The sequence below is a fragment of the Oncorhynchus keta genome, chromosome 34, assembly GCF_023373465.1.
Source record: "Oncorhynchus keta strain PuntledgeMale-10-30-2019 chromosome 34, Oket_V2, whole genome shotgun sequence".
NCBI lineage: Eukaryota > Metazoa > Chordata > Actinopteri > Salmoniformes > Salmonidae > Oncorhynchus > Oncorhynchus keta.
In genome coordinates, this window is record NC_068454.1 from 54,012,183 (window position 1) to 54,038,074 (window position 25,892).

The 25,892-nt window shown below is 40.9% G+C and overlaps 1 protein-coding gene across 2 annotated transcripts in view; it reads right to left on the bottom strand.

Annotated features, from left to right (window-relative positions):
- The window catches only part of LOC118367290 (ER membrane protein complex subunit 2), a 58,235-nt gene extending 33,502 nt beyond the window's left edge, over positions 1-24,733 (bottom strand). For both annotated transcript variants that reach the window (XM_035750608.2, XM_035750606.2), the window contains exons 1-4: positions 24,576-24,733; positions 20,734-20,847; positions 8,668-8,732; positions 1,427-1,512 (exon numbers count right to left, since the gene is read on the bottom strand). In XM_035750608.2, the coding sequence (XP_035606501.1) occupies positions 1,427-1,512; positions 8,668-8,732; positions 20,734-20,847; positions 24,576-24,711 (401 nt within the window). In that variant the 5' untranslated portion in view covers positions 24,712-24,733. The remainder of the gene's footprint in view (positions 1-1,426; positions 1,513-8,667; positions 8,733-20,733; positions 20,848-24,575) is intronic.
- Between the last annotated feature and the right edge of the window lie 1,159 nt (positions 24,734-25,892).

Consider the following 25,892-nt stretch of genomic DNA (forward strand, 5'->3'; position numbering starts at 1 on the left):
CAGGTGTATCTCACTGATCATCCCTAAAGCCAACACCTCATTTGGCCGCCTTTCGTTCCAGTACTCTGCTGCCTGTGACTGGAACGAACTGCAAAATCGCTGAAGTTGGAGACTTTTATCTCCTCACCAACTTCAAACATCAGCTATCCGAGCAGCTAACCGATCGCTGCAGCTGTACATAGTCTATTGGTAAATAGCCCACCCATTTTCACCTACCTCATTCCCATACTGTTTTTATACTGTTTTTTATTTATTTACTTTTCTGCTCTTTTGCACACCAATATTCTAAACATTAATGTGTAAGTGTGGCCCATTCCTCCTGGTCATACACACGCTTTTTCAGTTCTGCCCACAATTGTTCTATAGGATTGATGGCCACTATACAGTTCCCCATTTGATTTGGGAACTTGAGAACTTGTTTAACTTCCTAACTGATGTCTTGAGATGTTACTTAAATATTTCAGTGCCATCTATTTTGTGAATGCACAGTCCCTTTCTGCCACCCCACATTTCTTCACAATTGTGTTCTTCAGCTCTAAACATAATGATGGTCATCATGGCCAAACAGTTCTATTTTTGTTTCATCAGACCAGAGGACATTTCTCCAAAATCTACGATCTTTGTCCCCATGTGCAGTTGCAAACTGTTGTCTGGCTTTTTTAATGGCGGATGTGGAGCAGTGGCTTCTTCCTTACTGAGCAGCTTTTCAGGTTATGTCGATATAGAACTCGTTTTACTGTGGATATAGATACCTTTGTGCCCGTTTCCTCCAGCATCTTCACAAGGTCCTTTGCTGTTGTTCTTGGATTGATTTGCACATTTCGCACCAAAGTACGTTCATCTCTAGGAGACAGAACGCGTCTCCTTCCTGAGCTGTATGGCGGCTGCGTAGTCCCATGGTGTTATTATTATTATATATTATTTATACTTGTGTACCATTGTTTGTTTGTACAGATGAACGTGGTACCTTCAGGCGTTTGGAAATTGCTCCCAAGGATGAACCAGACTTGTGGAGGTCTACAATTTTTTTTCTGAGGTCTTGGCTAATTTCTTTTGATTTTCTCATGATGTCAAGCAAAGAGGCACTGAGTTTTAAGGTAGGCCTTGAAATACATCCACAGCTACACCTCCAATTGACTCAAATGATGTCAATTAGCCTATCAGAAGCTTTTAAAGCGACATCTTTTTCTGGAATTTTACAAGCTGTTTAAAGGCACAGCCAACTTAGTGTATGTAAACTTCTGAGAAGACATTTGTTGAGCGGTTGAAAAACTAGTTCAATGACTCCAACCTAAGTGTATGTAAACTTCCAACTTCAACTGTATGTATGGAATGTTTCGTTCAAATCAAAAGGGAAGCTGTCAAAAAGTGATTGGATTTACCCTTTCGTCTTTCGGCCATGTTACAGTGAGAGACTGAAGCTTACTTTTCCAAAGCCTCCAGCCGCATGCCTGCTAATCGCTTCACTCGTTGGCTACCTGGAAACTGCCTCTTCAGTTCCTGTAGACAAGTCTGCAAGGGAAGTGGGCAGAGGGGAGGTGCAATTAGAATTGGCTGGTTGCAACATGTTACAAAACGTACAGGACACATACACTTTCTACTACTTAAAAGCCCCCATGCAGTCTTTGTAATTTTATTTTTAAAATCTGTTTATTTCATGAAAATAACATTTTACATTTACATTCTAGTCATTTAGCAGATGCTCTTATCCAGAGCGACTTACAGTTACTGCACTTAGAGATTCTCCAGTACTTTTGTCAACTTTCTTGCCAGTAGTTCTGAAACTAGCACTCACGAGCCAAAAGTGGTACCCTGAAAATTGCGTACTACGTCACATATGTACACCACGGCATTGCTCTCCCTATCGGTCTCTCTCTGATGTTTTCACTGTGCCGTTGGGTCCGCCCCGCAGATAACACTGGGTGGGCCACTTGATAGCGGTCACTCAAATGAGAGGGGCTGAAGCTCATTGACGAGAACTTGAATTGCTAAGGGGCTGGCCCACATGGGGGGAAATGTAGGGAAAAATGCACAGCACATCTTCAAGAAAACGGTTGCTTTCAAACTAGGGATTTCATGACTACCCCTAAGTAAAATGTATGTGCATGACTTTGGATAAAAACATCTGCTAAATGGCATATATTATTATATCATGGCTAATTGAGGTAAAACAGTAATTCTCCTTAGATTATGCATGTATGAACTACACATTGACACATCCAGCCCGTAGACACCAAAATGGCGAAGCATGTCTTATTGGCTGACTACACCGCTCGCGTCACATGCAGGAGCGTTGCGAAATACATTTTGAAATATATATTATTCAATTATTGCGCGCACGCCAACGAGCGTCGAGGGCCAAGGGCTAAAATAGAAGTCAGTTCTACTTCTGACGCAAATCGTGCTGCAAGTCCTGCCTCTCCCATCTCCTCATTGGTTTATAGAAGCAGGTACCCACGTGCCATCTCGTCATTGGTTATACCCACGAGTGACTGAAAGACAAACGAGGTCAGTGGCGGTAATGCACCTAATTTATGAAAGTTGCCAATCGCAATCTAAAGTCAAGAGAAGAAAAGGCCTGGAAGGAGGAGATATGACTAGAAATGATTTGGTTAACCGTTTTATGTGTGGATGAATTGGTGGAGTAGAGGACCTTGTGCATTTCAGGTAAAATAACAACTCAATGTTTATATCCGAGGACAAATTAGCTAGCAACAGCAAGCTAGCTAAATAGGACAAATTAACTAGCAAGTGCAAGCTAGCTAGCTAAATTGGCATAAATGATTAATGCTTTTCGACCTGTCCCCAAATTAATATAATTGGTTCAGAGTTTCTTTTGATTTCAACCGGCGTGTGGTGATCGCGTTTAGTGTGGGGGGGACAAAATACATTTATGTACGATGGCGCACGCGCGCAGCCAGTTTGGGTTCCGTGTTTCAGATAGGTGAGAAATGTTTTACATTTGAGTCATTTAGCAGACTCTTATCCAGAACGACTTAGTAGGGCCCTATAAAATCTGTTATATTTTCTGCCCGATTCCATTACATTTCTTTCAATTAAATTTTCTCTTCCAGGTTTCAGTTTTTTTTTTATAAAATAAAAAAACAAGTCCACAACAATGCTTAAACCACATCAGGACACCACTTTAGAACTGGGAGAGGAGAAATAAAAAGAATATAGAAGAAATGTTGTATTTTGGGTGTAGTTAGCCTTTGTTACAAGTGTGCATTTGGTAAATCCGACCACAACTATATCCTCCCGATTCCTGCTTATAAGCTAAATTTAAAGCAGGAAGCACCAGTGACTCGGTCTATAAAAAAATTTGAGGAATACACCACATCAGTCACTGGCTTTATCAATAAGTGCATTGAGGACGTCGTCCCCACAGTGACTGTACATACATACCCCAACCAGAAGCCATGGATTACAGGCAACATTCGCACTGAGCTAAAGGGTAGAGCTGCTGCTTTCAAGTTGCGGGACTCTAAACTGGAAGCTTACAAGAAATCCCGCTATGCTCTGCGACGAACCATCAAAGAGGCAAAGTGTCAAAGATTGAATCATACTACACCGGCTCTGCCACTCGTTGGATGTGGCAGGGCTTGCAAACTATTGCAGATTACAAAGGGAAGCTGCCCAGTGACACAAGCCTACCAGACGAGCTAAATCACAGCCTGACTAACAGGTGCCTGTATATAGCCCTGCTGCTCTTTTTTTCACCTGTCTTTTTACAAATGTTTTATTTCTTTACTTGCACGCACCTTTTTTTTTTTACGCACCATTGGTTAGAGCCTGTAAGTAAGCATTTCACTGTATTCGGTGCACGTGACACAAACTTTGATTTGCACCACCCAGAGACAGTTGTTTGGTTAGCTGTGTTTCTGTAGCGCTCATGTGATTGCAGAATTTACAAAACAAACGGCCACTGGATTGATGCAAATAATAATGGCATTCTGCCAGGTAGGCTACTTTGCAGTTATCATTTAATTTAGAAGATTCTAGGGAAAGTCTTTCCATCTACCAGCAGACGATTATCATTAGCATTAACGCTAACGGCTACAAAGTGTAGACTAGACATACATGCACTGCACACAGAGGCATTCCTGTGCCTTTTCAGAAAGTTGCTGGAAAATAAGTATCACTTGATGCATGTTCATATCTTATGATTAACTTCAGCAAATTAATACATGTTCTAATAAGTTTAATACATTTAGTTTATTTTCTAATAAGTTAAATACATTTTTCAATATTGCTGAATTCCATTTTAAAAATCTGGATTCCGTCTGCGTTTTCCGCAACGGAAATGTTATATGCCCTACAGAAAAAAAACCAGATTAAGACCTTTCGGTTACCGGCCCACGCGTAACGGCTAGGCTACCTGCCGGCCAATATATTTGTAATAATTTATTTCCCCGAGCCTCCTTTTGCCACTCAAATGCTCAGCTTGATTGTCTGGGCATGTTAATAAAAATTTAAATATATTAACATACACAGCCTGAGTGACGTGGAGTCAGGGCCTACTCTGTGAAATGAATAAAAATAGAACTAATAAAAAAATATATATACATTTGACCAATCAGTTTGTCATGTTTTTTTCTGCATGATAAAAATCGATTCCTGAACATGTACGTACTTCCCGAATTTGCGCAAGGAGGCTAAGGGAAAGGCAGCCTCGCTGTGCCTTTCTCCCTCCATTCAAACTCCTTGACATGACTTGGGTATTTGAGTTTCTACCATATGCTGCCAGCTAACGGACTTCGAAAGGCAGTCAGAGAGCAACAATGAGCAACAAATCGAGCTGAAATGCGATGAACTGGGCCTGGCAGAAAGTGAAACTCGAAGTAAACAGCTGATCAGAGTAGAGTGGGACAATCAACTACAATATCAATGTTCAGGTGAGAGCCCGGTTTGACCACGTCGGTACAATTCATTTCTTTGGCTTAGTGGACTGCAACAATTGTTAAAACAATGTCACAAAAGTTAAACACCAGCAACTGGTCTTTGTTCAGAATAATCAGATCAGATTTTGTCATGCTGTGGGAAAAAACTCCGCATCTTAAAGTGCTGACACTCAGAGTTTTTTTCAAAAAGCTCTTACACTAAAGGGCATTATCATAAATTCACAATTTGAGTGTTATTTCAACCTCATAGTGAGGAAATATCATACAAAAAAAGAAATTGACTTTGACCGCACTGCCCCTTTAAACACAAACAAATATACTGTATCCATGTAAAACATATGTGGTTTTGAGATGTCATATGCAGTGTATTTTTTTGTGTTTTTTTTTTTTAAGTGACGCAATCCAGTCCACCCAGACCATTGAGAGGGATAGCTGGTTTCCATTCATGGGATCCATGATATAAGAGCAACAACACGGTCCTGAAGAAATTATGTGAAAATCAGCAGTTGACGTGGTTGAAGACCATGTTGCCTTGTGGCTACCCACAATTCACCACTCGCTACCATAAAAAGGAGAGGCAGGATGCTCTTTTGGTGAGTTTTTTTCCCCTCCAGTCTCTGAGGGAACTGGAGTTTGTTTTTTTCCACACACTCATGACAGAGGTGAGGAATGGTTATCGTCACGTCCAACGATATTCTGGATGAGATGGAAAATCTGTTCTGCAGCCCGGATCATTTGACCTATCCAACTACAGTCATGGTCTTTCTCACTGGGAGCAGGTGATTGGACAACTTCACGTAATCTCGTTTCGTCTTCGGCAATATTCTTTGCAATGCATAGGGAATCCTTGCAAAACATCCTTATATACTATTTCCGCATCACCCATAAAATATATATATTTTTTAAAAATTATCACTCAATTTTAAGCAGGTAGGAGCAAAACAACTGAGAGGACATTAACTAGACTTCAATAGTACATTTAGCCAGTTCAAAGCAGTCCAGAATAGTGGGAAAATGCCATAGGTTCCTGTTCTTTGCAGTGAAAATGCACGTTTTGATTTAAATCAAGCTAAGCAAGAACACTTATACAGTGGGGCAAAAAAGTATTTTGTCAGCCACCAATTGTGCAAGTTCTCCCACTTAAAAATATGAGGCCTGTAATTTTCATCATAGGTACACTTCAACTATGACAGACAAAATGAGAAGAAAAAAAATCCAGAAAATCACATTGTAGGATTTTTAATGAATTTATTTGCAAATTATGGTGGAAAATAAGTATTTGGTCACCTACAAACAAGCAAGATTTCTGGCTCTCACAGACCTGTAACTTCTTCTTTAAGGGGCTCCTCTGTCCTCCACTCGTTACCTGTATTAATGGCACCTGTTTGAACTTGTTATCAGTATAAACGACCTGTCCACAACCTCAAACAGTCACACTCCAAACTCCACTATGGCCAAGACCAAAGAGCTGTCAAAGGACACCAGAAACAAAACTGTAGACCTGCACCAGGCTGGGAAGACTGAATCTGCAATAGGTAAGCAGCTTTTTTTGAAGAAATCAACTGTGGGAGCAATTATTAGGAAATGGAAGACATACAAGACCACTGATAATCTCCCTCGATCTGGGGCTCCACGCAAGATCTCACCCCGTGGGGTCAAAATGATCACAAGAACGGTGACAAAAATCCCAGAACCACACGGAGGGGACCTAGTGAATGACCTGCAGAGAGCTGGGACCAAAGTAACAAAGCCTACCATCAGTAACACACTACGCCGCCAGGGACTCAAATCCTGCAGTGCCAGACGTGTCCCCCTGCTTAAGCCAGTACATGTCCAGGTCCGTCTGAAGTTTGCTAGGGGCTGTTTTTCTGCAAAGGGACCAGGACGACTGATCCGTGTAAAGGAAAGAAGGAATGGGGCCATGTATCGTGAGATTTTGAGTGAAAACTTCCTTCCATCAGCAAGGGCATTGAAGATGAAACGTGGCTGGGTCTTTCAGCATGACAATGATCCCAAACACACCGCACTGGCAACGAAGGAGTGGCTTCGTAAGAAGCATTTCAAGGTCCCGGAGTGGCCTAGCCAGTCTCCAGAGCTCAACCCCTTAGAAAATCTTTGGAGGGAGTTGAAAGTCCGTGTGGCCCAGCAACAGCCCCAAAACATCACTGCTCTCGAGGAGATCTGCATGGAGGAATGGGCCAAAATACCAGCAACAGTGTGTGAAAACCTGAAGACTTACAGAAAAAGTTTGACCTCTGTCATTGCCAACAAAGGGTATATAACAAAGTATTGAAATAAACTTTTGTTATTGACCAAATACTTATTTTACACCATAATTTGCAAATAAATTCATTAAAAATCCTACAATGTGATTTTCTGGATTTTTTTTCCCTCATTTTGTCTGTCATAGTTGAAGTGTACCTATGATGAAATTTACAGGCCTCTCTCATCTTTTTAAGTGGAAGAACTTGCACAATTGGTGGCTGACTAAATACTTTTTTGCCCCACTGTGTATCCACAATGCAAATTTGATTTTATTCCAATCCAAACGCACAGGGTAATGCCATTGGTTCCTGCTCTTTGCAGTGAAAAGGGATCTTTTGATTCATATCAAAATAAGCAGGAACAATGTTATATATTCCACAATGCGAATTTGATTGAATTCCAATCCAAAACGTATCGGAAAATCAAAACATGATACATTGACTGTTAATACAGTATTAGTTCTGACTAACACAAGGTGCTTTCTTCTTGTTCTACTGGATCATAGGAAGGACAGGAGATGGCCCAAAGTGATGCCTCAACAGGAATCGGCCCCATGCTTATTTTCAACTGTGGGCATTCACTTCAAACTTTTCACCTGCATTTGCATATGAGAATATCTTGAACAGGAAAATGATGAATTCTGCTATCTAGGCATGGTTTCCTATCAACCCAGAGACTCATAACCCGCTCAATCACCATTCGGTCCAAAAATAATGTCTGTTTGCTATCTAGGCATGGTTTGTCATCAACCCAGAACTCACAATTCAGTCCTAAAATGAGTAAAACAGAATAATCTCATTCTATCACGTGCTGGATTTACAAATATTCAATCAGATCTTAAAAATAAACTGGATTAAACACTAATTAGAAATAACTGTGGTTTTAAATTCCCAATGTATATTAGAAAAGTGTAGTGATCTTAACTTTTTGCTCTTGTCATATTAAATGTAATACATTTTCATAAAGCCCTTGAATCCTGAGAGTGTAATTTCTCTCCTCAAGCCTCACACTTGTATTATTAAGAATAATCAATATGTGCGGCATATAAATAAAACAATGTATTTAATGTACAAGGGACAATTTATTTATTTTTCAAATATAAAATAATCATCCTTTTGTATCAATCTCTCTCCTGTATGCTTTGTTGTTCAATCCAAAAATATGTGGGAGGAAAAAATCATAGTGCCTTCAGAAAGAATTCACACCCCTTGATCTCTCCCTGGGATGGCAGATGAATCAACAAGGAAATTGAAGTTCAACTCCATAAAGGTTTCCAGCTAACACTAACACAGGTGTTCATCTATAGTGAGTTTTCTACACTCCCTTATTCCAACACTGCTCAGCAAATGGTTTTTCCAAAGTACAGACAGATGGGGTAATATTTTTGGCCAAATAAAAATATTTTCACATTTGGCAGGTGGGGTGACAAAGCAGCAATGACTGTGAGAGATGGATTTTGAAGTCGTTGGGCGTGTGTGGCAGCTGTCGGTAGTTCACTTACCCAAGCCAAATCATCCCGACTGCAGTCCAACGCAGCCATCATCACCTGCTCATAAATAATCCATACTGGGCACAGGAGACAAAGAGAAAAAGCACTGTTTTAATATTGCAGTACAGTGTCAAGTGGAACATCAAAACATGATCAATTGACACAGACTGTCATTACAGTATTAGTTCTGACTAACACAAGGTGCTTTCTTCTTGTTCTACTGGATCATAGGAAGGACAGGAGATGGCCCTAAGTGATGCCTCAACAGGAATCGGGATTAGGCCCCATCTGCTCTCCTAGCATGCTTCTTTTCAACTGTGGGGCATTCACTTCAAAACTTTTTCACCTGCATTTGCATATGACAATATCTTGAACAGGGAAAATAATGTCTGCCTGCTATCTTGGCATGGTTTCCTACCAACCCAGAAACTCGTTAACACCATCCAGTCCTACAATGTCTGCTCTCTTAGCCCTTCAGTCCTGGGGAATTGCTTTCAAGTATAATTTCTCTCCTCAATCCTCACACTTTTAGTATTAATAATCATCAATATATGCTGCATAGAAATAAAGCCATGTATTTAAAGGACTGGATGGACAGTTCAATACAACAACAAAACAAACCGCTCGATTAGCCTTAATTTAGAGGATCAATCATGGTGAATGACCGTTGACCAAATTCTGCTGGTATTCCAAGATTTTGTTCTTCACGGAAAATGTCCTAAAACTCATAAGATATTGGGCAACTACATACAAAAGACAACGCTTCGCAGCCCCTTCCAAAAGCACAAAGAAAGAAAGCTTACACAGCGGTCATCCAGGGCAACAGAATATTATGTCATTTCCCTTCATTTCGCTGTTACGGTGTGACGCCTTATTCACAAGGCTTATCAATATAGCCAGATACATTTCATCCAGTGTTTTAGAAATAAAGATTAAATGTTTATTGAAGTGTTTATTCAATCACTCAACTGTAACAGTAAAAGACAGTGATTAATAATATGCTTGGCCAATGGATCCAATTAATGGAATTAATGCTAAATGTCAGACAAGTCTGTTTTGACAAGCACGCCAGACGTCCTCTGCCAAACGCTGTCTAACTGTTAATTGAGAAAGAACAATAAAACCCAACTCAACAAGAAAACTGATATGCCAAAACAAACAAACTCCTGGAGTTTTTCCTTGCCTGTTTATGATTCCAGCTCTTGTTTTGATAATTGCCATCTTGTTTCACAGCCAATTTAAGAACTGGCTGTGGTTTCAATAAAACCGGGGCGTGTTAAGTGTTTACCCTGCTCTTTAAAGACTATGAATCATAACGACTACAAGGAAAAGAGACTTCCACAGAGTCGTTCAGCAAGACTACCTAGTGAGAAAGGAGCAGACTATTATGTAGCCTAAAGGCAAAACCGAGTGTGCCGCTACCAACTATCACATATGGGTTCTTTTTTTTAAATCAAGAAGAGGCTTACCAAGCTTCTGCATCATTCAATTCAAAAGTTGAGTCACATTGGTGAGCCTACTAAAAATATTGACTAGGCCTAGGCTTCTGAGAACTTGTGACACATTAAAGCTCGAATTGGAAGAAGGTGAAACACCACTGTTTGACCCAGCATCTTTGTTATTGTTTTGTTGATGAAACGGAAGAGGGGAACAACCAGCATCGTTGCAAAAAAAAAAATTCTAAAATGTTGCAGTACATATTCTGCTGAGGGGTATACTACAAAGTCGGACCAAGGACTTAGCCAGCTAACGAGACTAAATATTCTGATACGTTTCTTTCAAAAAATGTAAAGTTAAAATGGGCATGGTCTAATTGATTCAACGGACAAAAACACATCCAATTTTTTTAAATGAACGAGAAATTAGCTATTTCTGGTTGCCTAGCAAAGATAGCTGGCTAACTTATTGATCCTGCTTTGTAGTATACCGCTCTGTTCTAACATTGTCTGAAGTGACTATTTGTTATTATAACCCAAACTAACATGGCAGTAACACCAAAAGGAGTCCAGCTTTAAAAGATACTAGCCTATACGGTTTGCCTTTTGAGGTGGGAATATATTATTTTGGATTTTAAAAAGTCTTCAGGCTACACTAGTGCCTTCACAGATTAATCATAACCTTTGAATTAATTCCACATTTTGTTGTGTTACTGCATGAATTCAAAATGGATTAAATAGATGTTTTTCCTTATCCATCTACTGTACACACAATACCCCATAAAGATATTTACATAAGTGTTCACAACCCTGAGTCAATACTTTGTAGAATCACCTTTGGCAGAGATTACAGCTATGAGTATGTCTGGGTAAGTCTAAGAGATTTCCACACCTGGATTTCTCAAAATTGGCAAATTATTATTTTCAAAAATCTTCAAGCTCTGTCAAAATGGTTGTTGATCATTGCTCGACAACACTTTTCAGATCTTTTCAGATTTCCAAGTAGGTTTAAGTCAAAACTGCAACTCGGTCACTCAGGAACATTCACTGCCTTCTTGGTAAGCAACGTCAGTGTAGATTTGGCCAAGTGTTTAAGGTTATTATCCTGCTGAAAAGGTGAATTAATCTCCCAGTGTTTGGTGGAAAGCAGACTGTGCCAGGTTTTGATTTGGGATTTTGCCTGTGCTTAGCTTCATTCCGTTATTTTTTTTCTCCTGAAAAACTCCCCAGGCCTTAAAAAGCATTCCCATAACGTGATGCAGCCACCACTATGCTTGAAAATATGGAGTGTTACTCGGTTATGTGTTGTATTGCATTTGCCCCCAACATAACACTCTGTATTCAGGATATAAAGTTAATTTCATTTTTTGCAGTGTTACTTTAGTGCCCTGTTGCAAACAGGATGCATGTTTTGGAATATTTTTTATTCTGTACAGGCTTCATTTTTTCACTTTGGCAATTAGATTAGTATTGTGGAGTAAATACAATGTTGTGGATCCATCCTCAGTGTTCTATCACAGCCATTAAACTCTGTCACGGTTTTAAAGTCACCATTGGCCTCATGGTAAAAATCTCTGAGCAGTTTAATTCCTCTCCGGCGACTGAGTTAAGAAGGACGCCTGTATTTTTGTAGTGACTGGGTGTATTGATACAATATCCAAAGTTGAATTAATAACTCCAACATGCTCAAAGGGATAATCAATATCTACTTAAAAATGTTTTACCCTTCTATCAATAGGTGCCCTTCTTTGGGGAGGCAAAGAAAACCATGGCCTTTGTGATTGAATCTGTGTTTGAAATACACTGTTTGACTGAGGGATCTTACAGATAATTGTGTGTGGGGTAGTGGTGCTGTTTGTTCAATAACCCATCCACAACCGCCCGACTATATGATAAAGTGAAAATCTGAGGCCCATACCCAACGCTAACCCGCAAATGTAGAAAATGCAATAGGCTACAGTCAGACAGTAGAACGAATTTGACAGGGGTTGCAGAATTTTGTGTTGCCTGATTTAGATATGTTTCTGCTTATAATTTCCAACATTTTGGTGGGCTATTTGTTAGTCAACTTGTCTATAATAAGATACATGTAGCTTCTCTTTTGTCATGATATATTGCCTTAGAAGACTAAATAAACCTTGGCTCAACAGAATAATGTAATAGATCGATAGAATACTGTTGTCAACTAGATTGAAGCATTCAAAGTTCTCTTTGTCATTCGCGGAGCAAAGACGTTTACGGACGGGGGAGATAATACAATAACGCAACAACAAAAAAATACAATAACCCCAAACATTGTCCAAAATGACATCAGTTTGACCGGTAAGGAAAAAGAAAGCTGTGAAAACGACCTAAGGTGTTTCTGATAAGATTTCAGTTCAGCTTGCATATTTTAGGTGGTTGAAATACTATCAGCTTTTATGATAAAGACATACCATCTGTAGAGGTGCTAACTGAGCATTGCATTCTCTCAAGATGTAGAAAGAAAGAAATCATATTTCTCACTCCTGTGCCCAAGATCAAATTTTGCCAACATTTGGTGTATCATTTTACTGCAAGAAATGATTAATTCTGCAAGAGTTATAAATAAGGCTGTGTGAGAGGTTATAGACCTACAGTCAGTGTCCAGATTTCAGTTTCCATTCAACACATCTAAACAGTGGGCAGTTCTTGACATGCCATAGGCCTATTTAAAGTCCCGTCTTGTGACCATCTCACAACACAACATAGCTGGCACTGCTATCATCCTCTTACCACATCACCAAATCTTTTCCAAACATTACATTTCTAGCCCTCCCTTTTCTTAATCTTCTTTTAACCTGTTAGTCCACTAGGGGCATTATTTCATTTTTGGATAAAAAGAGTGAGTCCATGCAACTTACAGTGCCATATTTTGAAAAAGATGCTGAAACCTTGGAATTGACCTAGTTTTGCATAAAGACACTTGAATTTTCCAGAACTGCAAAGATTTTCACTGTGAGTGCCGGTTGAACAAAATGGCAAAACCAAGATGTTTGGCGCCCAGGAAATGCTAACAGGATTTCTGAAGCTAACCTGGAGTCCAATCAATGAGATGAGAGTAGAGCTGTCCTGCCCTATAAAAACTCACAAAATTTGAGTTTGCAATTCACAAGAAGCATTACCTGATGTAAACCATGCCTCGAACAAAAGAGATCTCAGAAGACCTAAGATTAAGAATTTTGACTTGCATAAAGCTGGAAAGGGTTACAAAAGTATCTCTAAAAGCCTTGATGTTCATCAGTCCACGTAAGACAAATTGTCTATAAATGGAGAATGTTCAACACTGTTGATACTCTCCCTCAGAGAAGAATGAGGCTTCCAGGGACCATTTCAAAGAAGAGATATGACAAAACACCTTGAATTGCTTCAATGAGGTTAAGAAGAATCCATGTTTCAGCAAATTATGGAGTTACAGAAGTCTCTGGAAAAAAGTTCATCTCTGTCGACGGTGACTGATATTTCCTTCTGTTCAGTTGGTAGCCAAATACATAGTAACAAACGGAATGGGTTGTGTCCTACACAAGAATCTTTCAGGAAAAACTGGACACTGCATGAACTGAAGTCTCCTCATTGGAAATCTGAAGTTCTTCAAATGGTAAATTATTTTATTTGATCCCTAAACTGGTTTTTGTGAAGGACACCACAGTTGCGGCAGGGCTAGCGTAGTGGTTAGAGCGTTGCTAGTAACCAGAAGATTTGTCTTCAACGACAAATCTGTCGTTCAGCCCTAGGCCGTCAATTGAAAATAAGAATTAGTTCTTAACTGACTTGCCTGGTTAAATAAAGGTAAAATAAATAAATAAAAAATCAAGCCACTGCTGTCCAAAATTAAAAACATTGCTGCACATCCGATATTTTGCAAAATCTGCACATGGATGTTCCAAAGTGCTATGGCAACATTCTGTGGACAGATGAAACTAAAGTAGAATTGTTTGGAGGGAACACAACACTATGTATGGAGAAAAAGCACAGCAGGCCATGGTGGAGGGAGCATCATGGTTTGGGGCTGATTTGCTGAGGTCAAAATAAATATCATGTTAAACACTATTATTGCACACATTAGTTGGGTGATGCAACACAGTGCAAGAAAAAGTATGTGAAACAACAGAATGGCTTCAAAATAAGAAAATATGCATAAATTGGCCCAGTTGATCCTGATCTCAACCCGTTTGAGATATTGTGGCATGACCTCAAGAGAGCGGTTCAAACTAATTGGACATCCCAAGAATATTGCTGAACTGAAACAAAAATTTGTAAAGACGATTGACAAACACAGTGTGTTTAAACAATACACGCTTAGAATGGTCCAAAATTTCTCCAGACCGTTGTGTCAAGTCTGATCTGCAACCTGGAGTCCAATCGTTTGAGATGAGGTTACTGTCTGACAAAAAAGGGTCACAAAATGTTATTAAATCTAAACATAAGCTTTTCCCACCCTGCACTGTAATGTTTACAAATGTGTTCAAAAAGAGAATGAAAACATATAACTGTTTGTGAATTATTGAGTTTAAGCAGACTGTGTTTGTCTATTGTTGTGACAAAATGAAGGTAAGAGCAGATTGTATGACCAATTTATGCAGAAATTCAGGTCCAAGGGTTCACAAACTTTTCCTTGCAAATGTAGAATTTTTTTTTTTTAACATGTATGATTATATTTCACCTTTATTTAACCAGGTAGGCAAAGATGAGACAAGTTCTCATTTACACAGCATCCTGGCAAGATAAAGAATCCTAGTGGTTGCGGCGCAAACAACAACAGAAGGTTGCAAGTTCAAATAAACAAAACGCTGACAATGAAAAAAAAAAAGAGTCTATATACAGTGTGCGCAAATGAGGTAAGATTAGGGAGGTAAGGCAATGGTTAGGCCGTTGGCGAGTAATTACAATTTAGCAATTAAACACTGGAGTGATAGATGTACAGAAGATGAATGTGCAAGTAGATACTTCAAAGGAAAAAAGAAAGTTCAATATGACTTGCCTGGTTAAATAAAGGTAAAATAAATAAATAAATAAATAAATAAATAAAAAGAAGCCACTGCTGTCCAAAATTAAAAAACATTGCTGCACATCCGAAGTTCGCAAAACTGCACATGGATGTTCCACAGTGCTACTGGCAACATTCTGTGGACAGATGAAACTAAAGTAGAATTGTTTGGAGGGAACACAACACTATGTATGGAGAAAAAAAGGCACAGCACACCATGGTGGAGGGAGCATCATGGTTTGGGGCTGATTTGCTGCCTCAGTCAAAATAAAGGCATACCTCCAGGTCGCAGTGGTGGGTATATGGGGCTTTGGTGACAAAACTGATGGCACGGTGATAGACTGCATCCAATTTTCTGAGTAGAGTGTTGGATGCAACAGTAAACAACACAGAAGTAAAACAACAGAATGGTCAAAATAAGAAAATATGTTTAGAGTGGCCCAGTCAAAGTCCTTGACCTCAAAATAGGAAGCCGTTTGAGATATTGTGGCATGACCTCAAGAGAGCGGTCTAACCAGACATCCCAAGAATATTGCTGAACTGAAACAATTTTGTAAAGAGGAATGGTCCAAAATTTCTCCAGACCGTTGGGCAAGTCTGATCTGCAACTCAGAAAACGTTGCATTGAGTTTACTGCATTTAAGACAAAGGAGGCCAACCTGTTATTAAATCTAAGGGTTCACATACTTTTCCCACCCTGCACTGTGAATGTTTACACGGTGTGTTCAATAAAGACATGAAAACATATAACTGTTTGTGTGTTATTAGTTTAAGCAGACTGTGTTTGTCTATTGTTGTGACTTAAATGAAGGTAAGATCAGATTGTATGACCAATTTATGCAGAAATTCAGGTAATTCCAAAGGGTTCACATACTTTTCCTTGCAACTGTATGTGACTTTTTTTTAAATGTATTATTATATTTCACCTTTATTTAACCAGGTAGGCCAAGTGAGACGAGGCAGTCATTTGAGAAACCAAGGCTGTTGAGTCTGCCAATAAGAATGTGGTGAGTGACAGAGTTGAAAGCCTTTGCCAGGTCGATGAATACGGCTGCACAGTATTGTCTTTTATCGATGACGGTTATGATATAATATAGGACCTTGAGCGTGGCTGAGGTGCACCCATGACCAGCTCTGAAACCAGATTGCATAGCGGAGAAGGTACGGTGGGATTCGAAATGGTTGGGGATCTGTTTGTTAAGTTGGCCTTAGAAAGGCAGGGTAGAATAGATATTGGTCTAACAGTTTGGTCTAGAGTGTCTCCCCATTTGAAGAGGGGGATGACCGCAGCAGCTTTCCAATCTTTGGAGATCTCAGACCATATGAAAGAGAGGTTAAACAGGCTAGTAATAGGGGTTGCAACAATTGCAGTGGATAACTTTAGAAAGAGAGGGTCCAGATTGTCTAGCCCAGCTGATTTGTAGGGGTCCAGATTTTGCAACTCTTTTAGAACATCAGCTATCTGGATTTGGGTGAAGGAGAAATGGGGGAGGTTTGGGCAAGTTGCTGTGGGGGGGTACAGGGCTGTTGACCGGGGTATGGGTAGCCAGGTAGAAAGCATGGCCAGCCGTGGAAAAATGCTTACTTAAATTCTCAATTATCATGGATTTATCGGTGGTGACAGTGTTTACTAGCCTCAGTGCAGTGGGCAGCTGGGAGGAGGTTATCTTATTCACCATGGACTTCACAGTGTCCCAGAACATTTTGGAGATTGTGCTACAGGATGCAAATTTCTGCTTGAAAAAGCTGGCCTTTGCTTTCCTGCCTGTGTATATTGGTTCCTAACTTCCCTGAAAAGTTGCATATCGCGGGGGCTATTCGATGCTAATGCAGTACGCCACAGTTTTTGTGCTGGTCAAGGGCAGTCAGGTCTGGAGTGAACCAAGGGCTATATTTGTTCCTGGTTCTATATTTTTTTTTAATGGGCATGCTTAGTTAAGGGTGCCCGTGTTTACAGATTTGGGGTTGTACTGGTTCATTGATAATTTGTATGAGATTGAGGGCATCTAGCATGGATAGTATAACGGCCGGGGTGTTAAGCATGTCCCAGTTTAGGTCACCTAACAGTATGAGCTCTGAAGATAGATGGGGGGGGCAATAAATTCACATATGGTGTCCAGGGCACAGCATATGGTGTCCAGGGCACAGTCTATAACAAGCGTCTATAACAAGCGGCAACGGTGAGAGACTTGTTTCTGGAATTTTTAGAAGCAGAAGCTCAAATTGTTTGGGCACAGACCTGGATAGTATGACAGAACTCTGCAGGTTATCTCTGCAGTAGATTGCAACTCCGCCCCCTTTGGCAGTTCTATCTTGTCGGAAAATGTTATAGTTAGGGATGGAAATTTCAGGATTTTCGGTGGCCTTCCTAAGCAGTGAGTAAAACAAACTTAGGGAGGAGGCTTCTAATGTTAACATGCATGAAACCAAGGCTTTTACAGTTACAGAAGTCAACAAATGAGAGCGCCTGGGGAGTAGGAGTGGAGCTAGGCACTGCGGGTCCTGGATTAACCTCTACATCACCAGAGGAACAGAGGAGAAGTAGGTTAAGGGTACGGCTAAAGGCTATGAGACCAGGCTATTTAGACCAGGTGAGGTCACCACGTGTGGGAGGTGAAACAAAAGGGCTAGCTAAGGCATATTGAGCAGGGCTGGAGGCTCTACAGTCAAATAAGACAATAATCACTAACCAAAACAGCAATGGACGAGACAGGCATGCGTAGCCGAGTAATCATAGGGACCAGTGGGAAGCTCGGCGAGCTGGAGACATGGCGATTCAGACAGCTAGCAGGCTGGGGCTAGCAGAAGGGCCTTAGGGGTACATCGCGATGGAAGAAGACTGTTGTAGCCCGTTCGGACGGTTACGTCGGCACACCAGAATTGTTGGATTGACAGGGCTCCGTGTAGGCAGTAAAAGGGTCCAGGTCAATTGGCAAAATAGGTATTGTAACCCAAGAAAATGGCTTCAGCTAACAGTCCGATATGCTCTAGACAGCTAGCGGATGGGTCTTCAGGGGACGTCGCAACGGAGGAGCCTGTTGAAACCCCTCGGGCGAATTACGTCGGTAGACCAGTCGTGATGGAATTGGCGGGGCTCCGTGTCGGAAGTAAAAGGGGTCCAGGCCAATTGACAAAATATGTATTGTAGCCCAAGGAGTGGCTGACGGACCTCTTCAGCTAATCAGGAGATTGGCCTAGCACGGGGCTAGTTCCAGGCTCACTGGTGCTTGCTTCGGGACAGAGATGTTATTGCCAGGGGATAGCCACTGAACCTTTTTCACCTAGCTGCTATCTGTCCCCTGTCATCCGATCGCAAAGCAGTACAGAGGTTAGTGGGTATGACCCAGTACATCACTGGGACTGAGCTCACTGCCATCCAGGACCTCTATACCAGGTGATGTAAGTGGAAGGCCCTACAAAGATTCCAGAGATTCTATATTACCGCACGGCAAGCAGTACTGATGCACCAAGTCTGGAACCAACAGGACCCTGAACAGCTTCTACGCCTAAGCCATAAGACAAATATAAATATACTGAACATAAATATACACAAAACATGTAAAGTTTCATGAGCTGAAATAAAAGCTCCCAGAAATGTTCCATACACACAAAAGCTTATTTCTTCAAATGTGTTTATGTCCCTGTTAGTAAACATTTCTCCTTTGCAAAGATAATTCATCCACCTGACAGGTGTGGCATATCGAGAAGCAGATTGAACAGCAAGATCATTACACAGGTGCACCTTGTGCTTGGGGAAAATAAAAGGTCACACTAAAATGTTACAGTTTTGTCACACAACACCACAGATCTCAGGTTGAGGGAGTTCGTCCTACCGGCCTCACAACCGCGTGTAACCACGCCAGCCCATGACCTCAACATCGGACGTATTTACCTGCAGGATCGTCTGAGGGGGGGTGGGGTTGCTGAGGAGTATTTTTGTTTGTAATAAAGCCCTTTTGTGAGGGAAAACGCAGGCCGATTGGCTTGGCCTGGCCCACCCATGGCTGGTCTCTCTGACAGACCTCCAGAGTCCATCTGTGGAGATGGGAGAACTTTGCAAAAAGTCAACCATCTCTGCAGCATTCCACCAATCAGACCTTTATGGTAGAGTGGCCAGGAGGAGGCCAGTCCTTAGTAAAAGGCACATGACAGCTCGCTTGGAGTTTGCCAAAAGGCGCCTAAAGACTCTCAGACCATGAGAAACAAGATTCTCTGATCTGATGAAACCAATATCGAAGTCTTTGGCCTGAATGCTAAGTATCATGTCTGGAGGAAACCTGGCAGGGACTAGTCAGGATCGAGGGAAAGATGAACGGAGCAAAGTACAGAGAGATCCTTGATGAAAACCTGCTCCAGAGCGCTCAGGACCTCAGACTGGGGCGAAGGTTCATCTTCCAACAGGACAACAACCCTAAGAACACATCCAAAACAATGCAGGAGTGGCTTCGGGACAAGTCTCTGAATGTCCTTGAGTGGCCCAACCAGAGCCCAGACTTGAACCCTGATTAAACATCTCTGGAAAGACCTGACAGAGCTTGAGAGGATCTGCAGAGAAGAATGGGAGAAATTCCACAAATACAGGTGTGGCAAGCTTGTAGCGTCATAACCAAAAAGACTTGATGCTGTAATCGCTGCCAAAGGTGCTTCAACAAAGTACTGGGTGAAGGGTCTGAATACTTATGTAAATGTGGTATTTCAGTTTTTAATAAATCAGCCAAAAATTTGAAGAAAAAAAAACAGTTTTTCCTTTGTCATTATGCGGTATTGTATGTAGATTGATGAGGTAAAAACAAATGTGGAAATAGTCAAGGGATACTGAATACTTTCCAAAGGCACTGTATGTTTGAGTGGACAGTCTCCCATTGGACTACCAGTGAAAAGGGTGTAAACTGAACAGGAAGGTGTTAACAAGTGTATGGTCGCTCTCCTTCTAAGTAACATGTATTCAATGTCTTCGCAGCATAACACAGGCCTAATCATATCTCCTGCGGTATCCATATGAGCGCAGGTTGGTTCCCTGTTATTCTATGCCTGTACAAAGGAAGTCGGTACTCCTTGATTCCACACTGAATTAATTCACCATTGGGAGAACCAATCATTTTCTGAGAGATTGATGCCCTTCCTTGCTTTCATGAGCAGAGAACTGTGACAAGACCAAATCAGTCATAGGCCTACTGTACAACCTGTTCTAGCAATCATGTTGCAGAGAAACTACAAACTATAGCAGTCCATATAAAATCTAGATTGGAGTATTTGCATGTTTTCTGCCAGACTGAGAATACAGTATATTAATTAATGTCCCCTTCTGCCACTAAATGTAGTCAAAATGGAACATGCTGCCTAACTGTAAATGTTGGCTTTGTGTATATCTATGATGCCTGAAAACACTATACACCTCCATCATCAAAATGTCTTGCCTCAAAGTTGACATCCTTCATATTATAATGCTACTTTTTCTTCAATTAATAAAAATAAGTCAAGAATGAAACCAAATTGACAAATCAAGTCCTTGGCTCCCAAACATCTTGTGATGGATGGCTAGTGTTTTGGATCATTGTGTACAAACAGATTCTGCCTACTACAGCAGCACCAGAAATTAGTCTGATGTGAATCTTGATTTAATACATATGTACTTACTGTCATCTCCAAGTTTGGATGCATGCTCATTTATCAATTCTTCACCAACATCCACGATTTGCTCACTGTTTCTGTGGTTATCCTCCCTCCACTTCCGCAGCTTGTCTCTCATTTCTGTGAACACAATTATCAAAACATTCCAATTATCAAAACTTGCTAAATAGCACAACAGTAGTGGATGGTAATGATCATGAACCAGCAGCCCTCTACTCGAGTAGGCAGTTCAGTGCACACTTTTTCTGGTTATTGGTCCAACTCTCTAAAAATCTGGGCTACCTACTGGTTCCTGACATACAGTGCCTTCAGAAAGTGTTCACACCCCTTTCTCCACATTTTGTTGTGTGGAATTAAAATGGATTTGTCATTTGTCTAACACTAATATATCTTGATTACATAAGTATTCAACCCCCTGAGTCAATACATATTAGAATTACATTTGGCAGCAATTACAGGTGTGAGTCTTTCTGGGTAAGTCTCTAGAGCTTTGCACACCTGGATTGTACAATTAGTTTGGCTGAGATAATGGATGGGCTAGACATGCCAGGAGAGGAGTTTGGATCGGTCTGCCATGTAGCATGCGTCTGTCTAAGTATGTGTCTGTTCAGTATGTGATGACAGTCCTTTCTACCGCAACGTTTTTGAAAGATATAACATTAGCGAGAACTACAAAAGTTGTTACTTTTCTCAACATCATTGATGACCCCAATTTAGCAGGCGCTATCGACAGATCAGTTGGATAAAGTAATGGGCTACTTCCTGCACACGCCACAGTCAGTGTGAACCGGAGTGACTTGACTCAACGCTGGCCAGACAAGGGGTGTGCTCGTAAACTCACTCTGGCTATGTACTCCGACAGAATAACTGATTAATTTACTAACACTCAACACTCGTTGAATATTGCCGGAATAAGTAAACCTTCCTAAAAAAACAATTGAATTGTTGCCAGCAGCACAGTTAGTCACCAACGCTCTGGATAACATGAAAACAGCCTAACCAGGTCTGCTAGGGCGAGTAAAATTGTCAGAGTGAGATTCTCTCTCATTTGTGTCCGGAAGTAGTCGATGTTAGCTTGGGTGCTTGACTGCCGTTGTAAGGACAGAACGCTCGGACCAACCCTACTGAACAAACCCTCTGAATTTACGAACGGACAATCTGACAACGCTCTGAATTTACAAACGCCCAGAGGTCACTCTGGCACTCCATATTGAATTTACGAACACACCCAAGATGTAGCTACAAACAAAACTTAGTTAAATGGTTCCAGTCTGCCGTGAAGCGTTCATCCATGTATACAGTTAACCCACTTCACTGTACCATTTACGCCTTGTGTATCCTATGCATGTGACAAATAAACTCAGATTTTATTTGATATTGCGTGTATACCACATGGCCTCACATGTGAATCCTTAAAGAGATGGGTGGGGCTAAGGCTTAAGAGGGTGTGAACGATGCTGAATGGGTGTAAAGACCTCGCCAGAAGGTGTAACAAAACATTCAAGGACCATTAACTCAAAAGTGGGTTTACAAGTTTATCAACTTTCAAAGCAGAAGAACTTTCCCATTGTTCCTCAACTGCAGTGTATGATATACAATTTTCTAGCTCTGAGTCTACTTTAGACAATGTAAAAAACACCATTTCAAATTTTGCTACATAAGACCGAATCGAGGTGATCGGTCACATATTTGGCCTTAGATTTTGCCTGTGCTTAAGCTCCATTCTGTTTCTTTAACACCCATAACATGATGCAGCCACCACTATGCTTGAAAGTATGGAGAGTGGTACTCAGTAATCTTTTGTATTGGATTTGCCTCAAACATAACACTTCATATTCAGGACAAGAAGTTAATTGCTTTGCCAAAAGTTTTGCAGTATAACTTTAGTGCCTTGTTAAAAACAGGATGCATGTTTTGGAATAATTTTATTCTGTGCAGGCTTCCTTTTCACTCTGTCAATTAGCTTAGTATTGTGGAGTAATTGCAATGTTGTTGATCCATCCTCAAGTGTTCTTTCACAGCCCTTAAACTCTGTTTTAAAAAGTCACCACTTGCCTCACGGTGAGCGGTTTCCTTTCTCTCCAGGAACTGAGATCGGAAGGATGCCTGTCTTTGTAGTGACTGGGTGTACTGATACACGATTCAGAAGTGTAATAAATTCACCATGCTCAAAAGATATTCAATGTCTGCTTTTTTCTCATCAATCAATAGGTCCCGTTCTTTGCGAGGCATTGAGAAACCTCCCTGGACTTTGTGGTTGAATCTGTAAGATAATTATATATGTGGGGTACAGAGATGAGGTAGTCATCAGGATGTCATCCATTTTTACCTCATAATGTCTATAGCCAACACGATGACAAGATCAATTGCTTAAAACAGATCAAAATCTTTGGGTTTGTACTATTGATTTTGTCATATGCGCTGGGGGTCGCAGGTCTTAGAATGCAGTTACCCCAAACGTTTGCCCCCTATTCTATTTATTTAAGTGTTATCGATGGATGTGATAAACAAAACGTGTTGCATGGCTGTGTGCTTAGGGTCATTGTCTTGTTGGAAGGTGAACCGTCACCCCATTCTGAGGTCCTGAGCGCTTTGGAGCAGATTTTCATCAAGGATCTCTCTGTACTTTGCTACGTTCATCTTTGCCTAGATCCTGACTAGTGTCCCAGTTTCTGCCGCTGCAAAACATCCCCAAAGCATGATGCTTCCACCACCATGCTTCACCATAGAGATGGTACCAGCTTTCCTCCAGACATGACACTCATGGTCTGAGAGTCCTTTAGGAGCCTTCTGGCAAACTCCAAGCGGGCTGTCATGTGCCTTTTACTGACAGGTGTGTGCCTTTCCAAATCATGTCCAATCAATTGAATTTACCACAGGTGGACTCCAAGTTGTATTAACATCAAGGCTGATCAATGGACACAGGATGCACCTGAGCTCAATTTCAAGTCCCATAGCAAAGGGTCTGAATACTTATTTACATAAGGTATTTCTGTTATTTTAAAATTGACTAAAATTTCTAAATGTGTTTTCACTTTGTCATTATGGGGTATTGAGTGTAGATTGCTGAGGAATTTGTTTAATTTTATCAATTTCAGAATAAAGCTGTAACATAACAAAATGTGGAAAAGGTCAAGGGGTCTGAATACTTTCCGATTTGGACACTTTAAAACGGTATTTTGGCATTGTGCTATTTATCAATGTCTTGTCAACAGGAATCAGCATCCTTTTAAATGTCAGTTTTAGTCATTCAATTACATTTACATTACATTACATTACAACATTAACGGCCAATGGTATTGTACAAAACTAATCAGTTAACTGTTGAGACCAAAAACGTGCTGTGATTTATTTTGATGTTAGACAAGAAATCACCTGAACGGGTTTTCCCTGCCTATTAGTAGGTTCCATTGCAAGACCGTGTGTTTTAGCAAGCCAACTAGAGGCAGAACGACAACAGACTGCTAGCTAACTTAGTTATAATCAGATGACAGGCGTAAGGTACTTAAACTGGCTAGCTAGTTTAGCCTGCTGTGTATCCTTACAAACTCACACATGCTGTGGACTGTTAGCTACGACAACAAAAACAGATTAATCAATTCTTAACGTTAGCTAGCTAACTTCGAAATAAGAAATCCAGGCAGAAATAATGTGCTAGCTAAGTAGCTGTCTCGTGTTAGCCAGCCGAATTTAGCTAGCGAACAAGTCAGCAGCTGGCGTGATGAGATGGCACAGCTACATCCGCCGAACGACGGCTAAAATGCACTACGTCGAATTAGACAAGGATTTAGCAACACACCTTCGGCCATACAGTACATTAAAACGTTTAATCGTCTGTCTGTGTTTACCTTCCCAGGTTACGTCGTACATTTCTGACACCGACGCCATCGTTCTTGGCAGCACAGGTTTAACGTCATTGAACTGGGTGTGGTTTGTCTCTGCTGACCCTTTTGAGCACCGAGTAGTGTCACCACAAGTGACCATCAGTCGACAAGCTCGACACTAGTCAAACATCTTTTTGAGACATGTTCAATGTCTTTTGTTCATTTCTATGGACTTAAATATTTCTGCTGCTTCCGTAGTTTTTTCCCCTGCTATTAATATGAGTGTAATACAAATGGTCAGAGACTCCAACGGTACCGGGAGCATCAAGTCGAGGTCCAAGAGGCTTCTAAACAGCTTCTACCCCCAAGCCATAAGTCTCCTGAACACCTAATCAAATGGCTACCCAGACTATTTTAATTAAATTATGATTGAGTGGTGGTGCGTAAACTGTCCCATTTTTATTGACATGAGAAGATTCATGGAAGTCAAATAATTTATGATTAACGGGAATGGTAAGAGAGGTAAGGACAAAATTGTACTTTTAGCATGGCTTGCTCAAAGGCTGTGTTTTAATTGAGCAGGCAAAGCTATCATGGATGTTCACTTTGAGGCAGTTGTTCAATCATTGGGGTAATTGAATCCTACTATCTGATGCATAGATTGCTTAAATTTAACAATTGACACTCAGAGCAGACCACAGTTTCAACGCCTGCAAAATCGCACTTTAAGAGGATCATAACAGACTGGTTAGCATAAGAGTTATGACTGCGCTAGATGTAAACAAAAGCAATGCATGCACCCTTTCCCCCATCACACCCAGGTATTAAATCTGACAACGCTGATTTACACACTGCTTCCAGTTATTATTCATGTAACTGGGCCTAAAATTAACCTGTTTCAACCCACCACAAAACAGGGCTTGAACCGTAACGCTAGCCCTCTCCAGAGGTTTAGGTCTCCGAGCTCTGCAATGCTGCTCACACTAAATGTATATTAATTTGACACCTAGCTTTCACGAGGCCTGGTTAGATTTGTGGTTGTTACCAGGGAGGGCTGGAAAGGGGTCAGAGATGCTATATAGTCTCACGCTTAGTTTTGTAATTCATTTTCTTCTGAGGTAGGTTAAGCAGAATGTCAGCAGTAGAAGACTTGTGTGTTGAAAGCACATTTGAGATGCTGTGTTGTCCCTTTCTTGCCTTGATTTCCCTCTCAAGGGGCCTCTGACTGTCCCATGTCTCTGACTTTGTAAGTTACACGCCACACTCCACTACCACATTACACACTTGTTGAGGTGGACTCAGCACAAACTCACTTACAGAAACATTTCAGAATCCTGATGT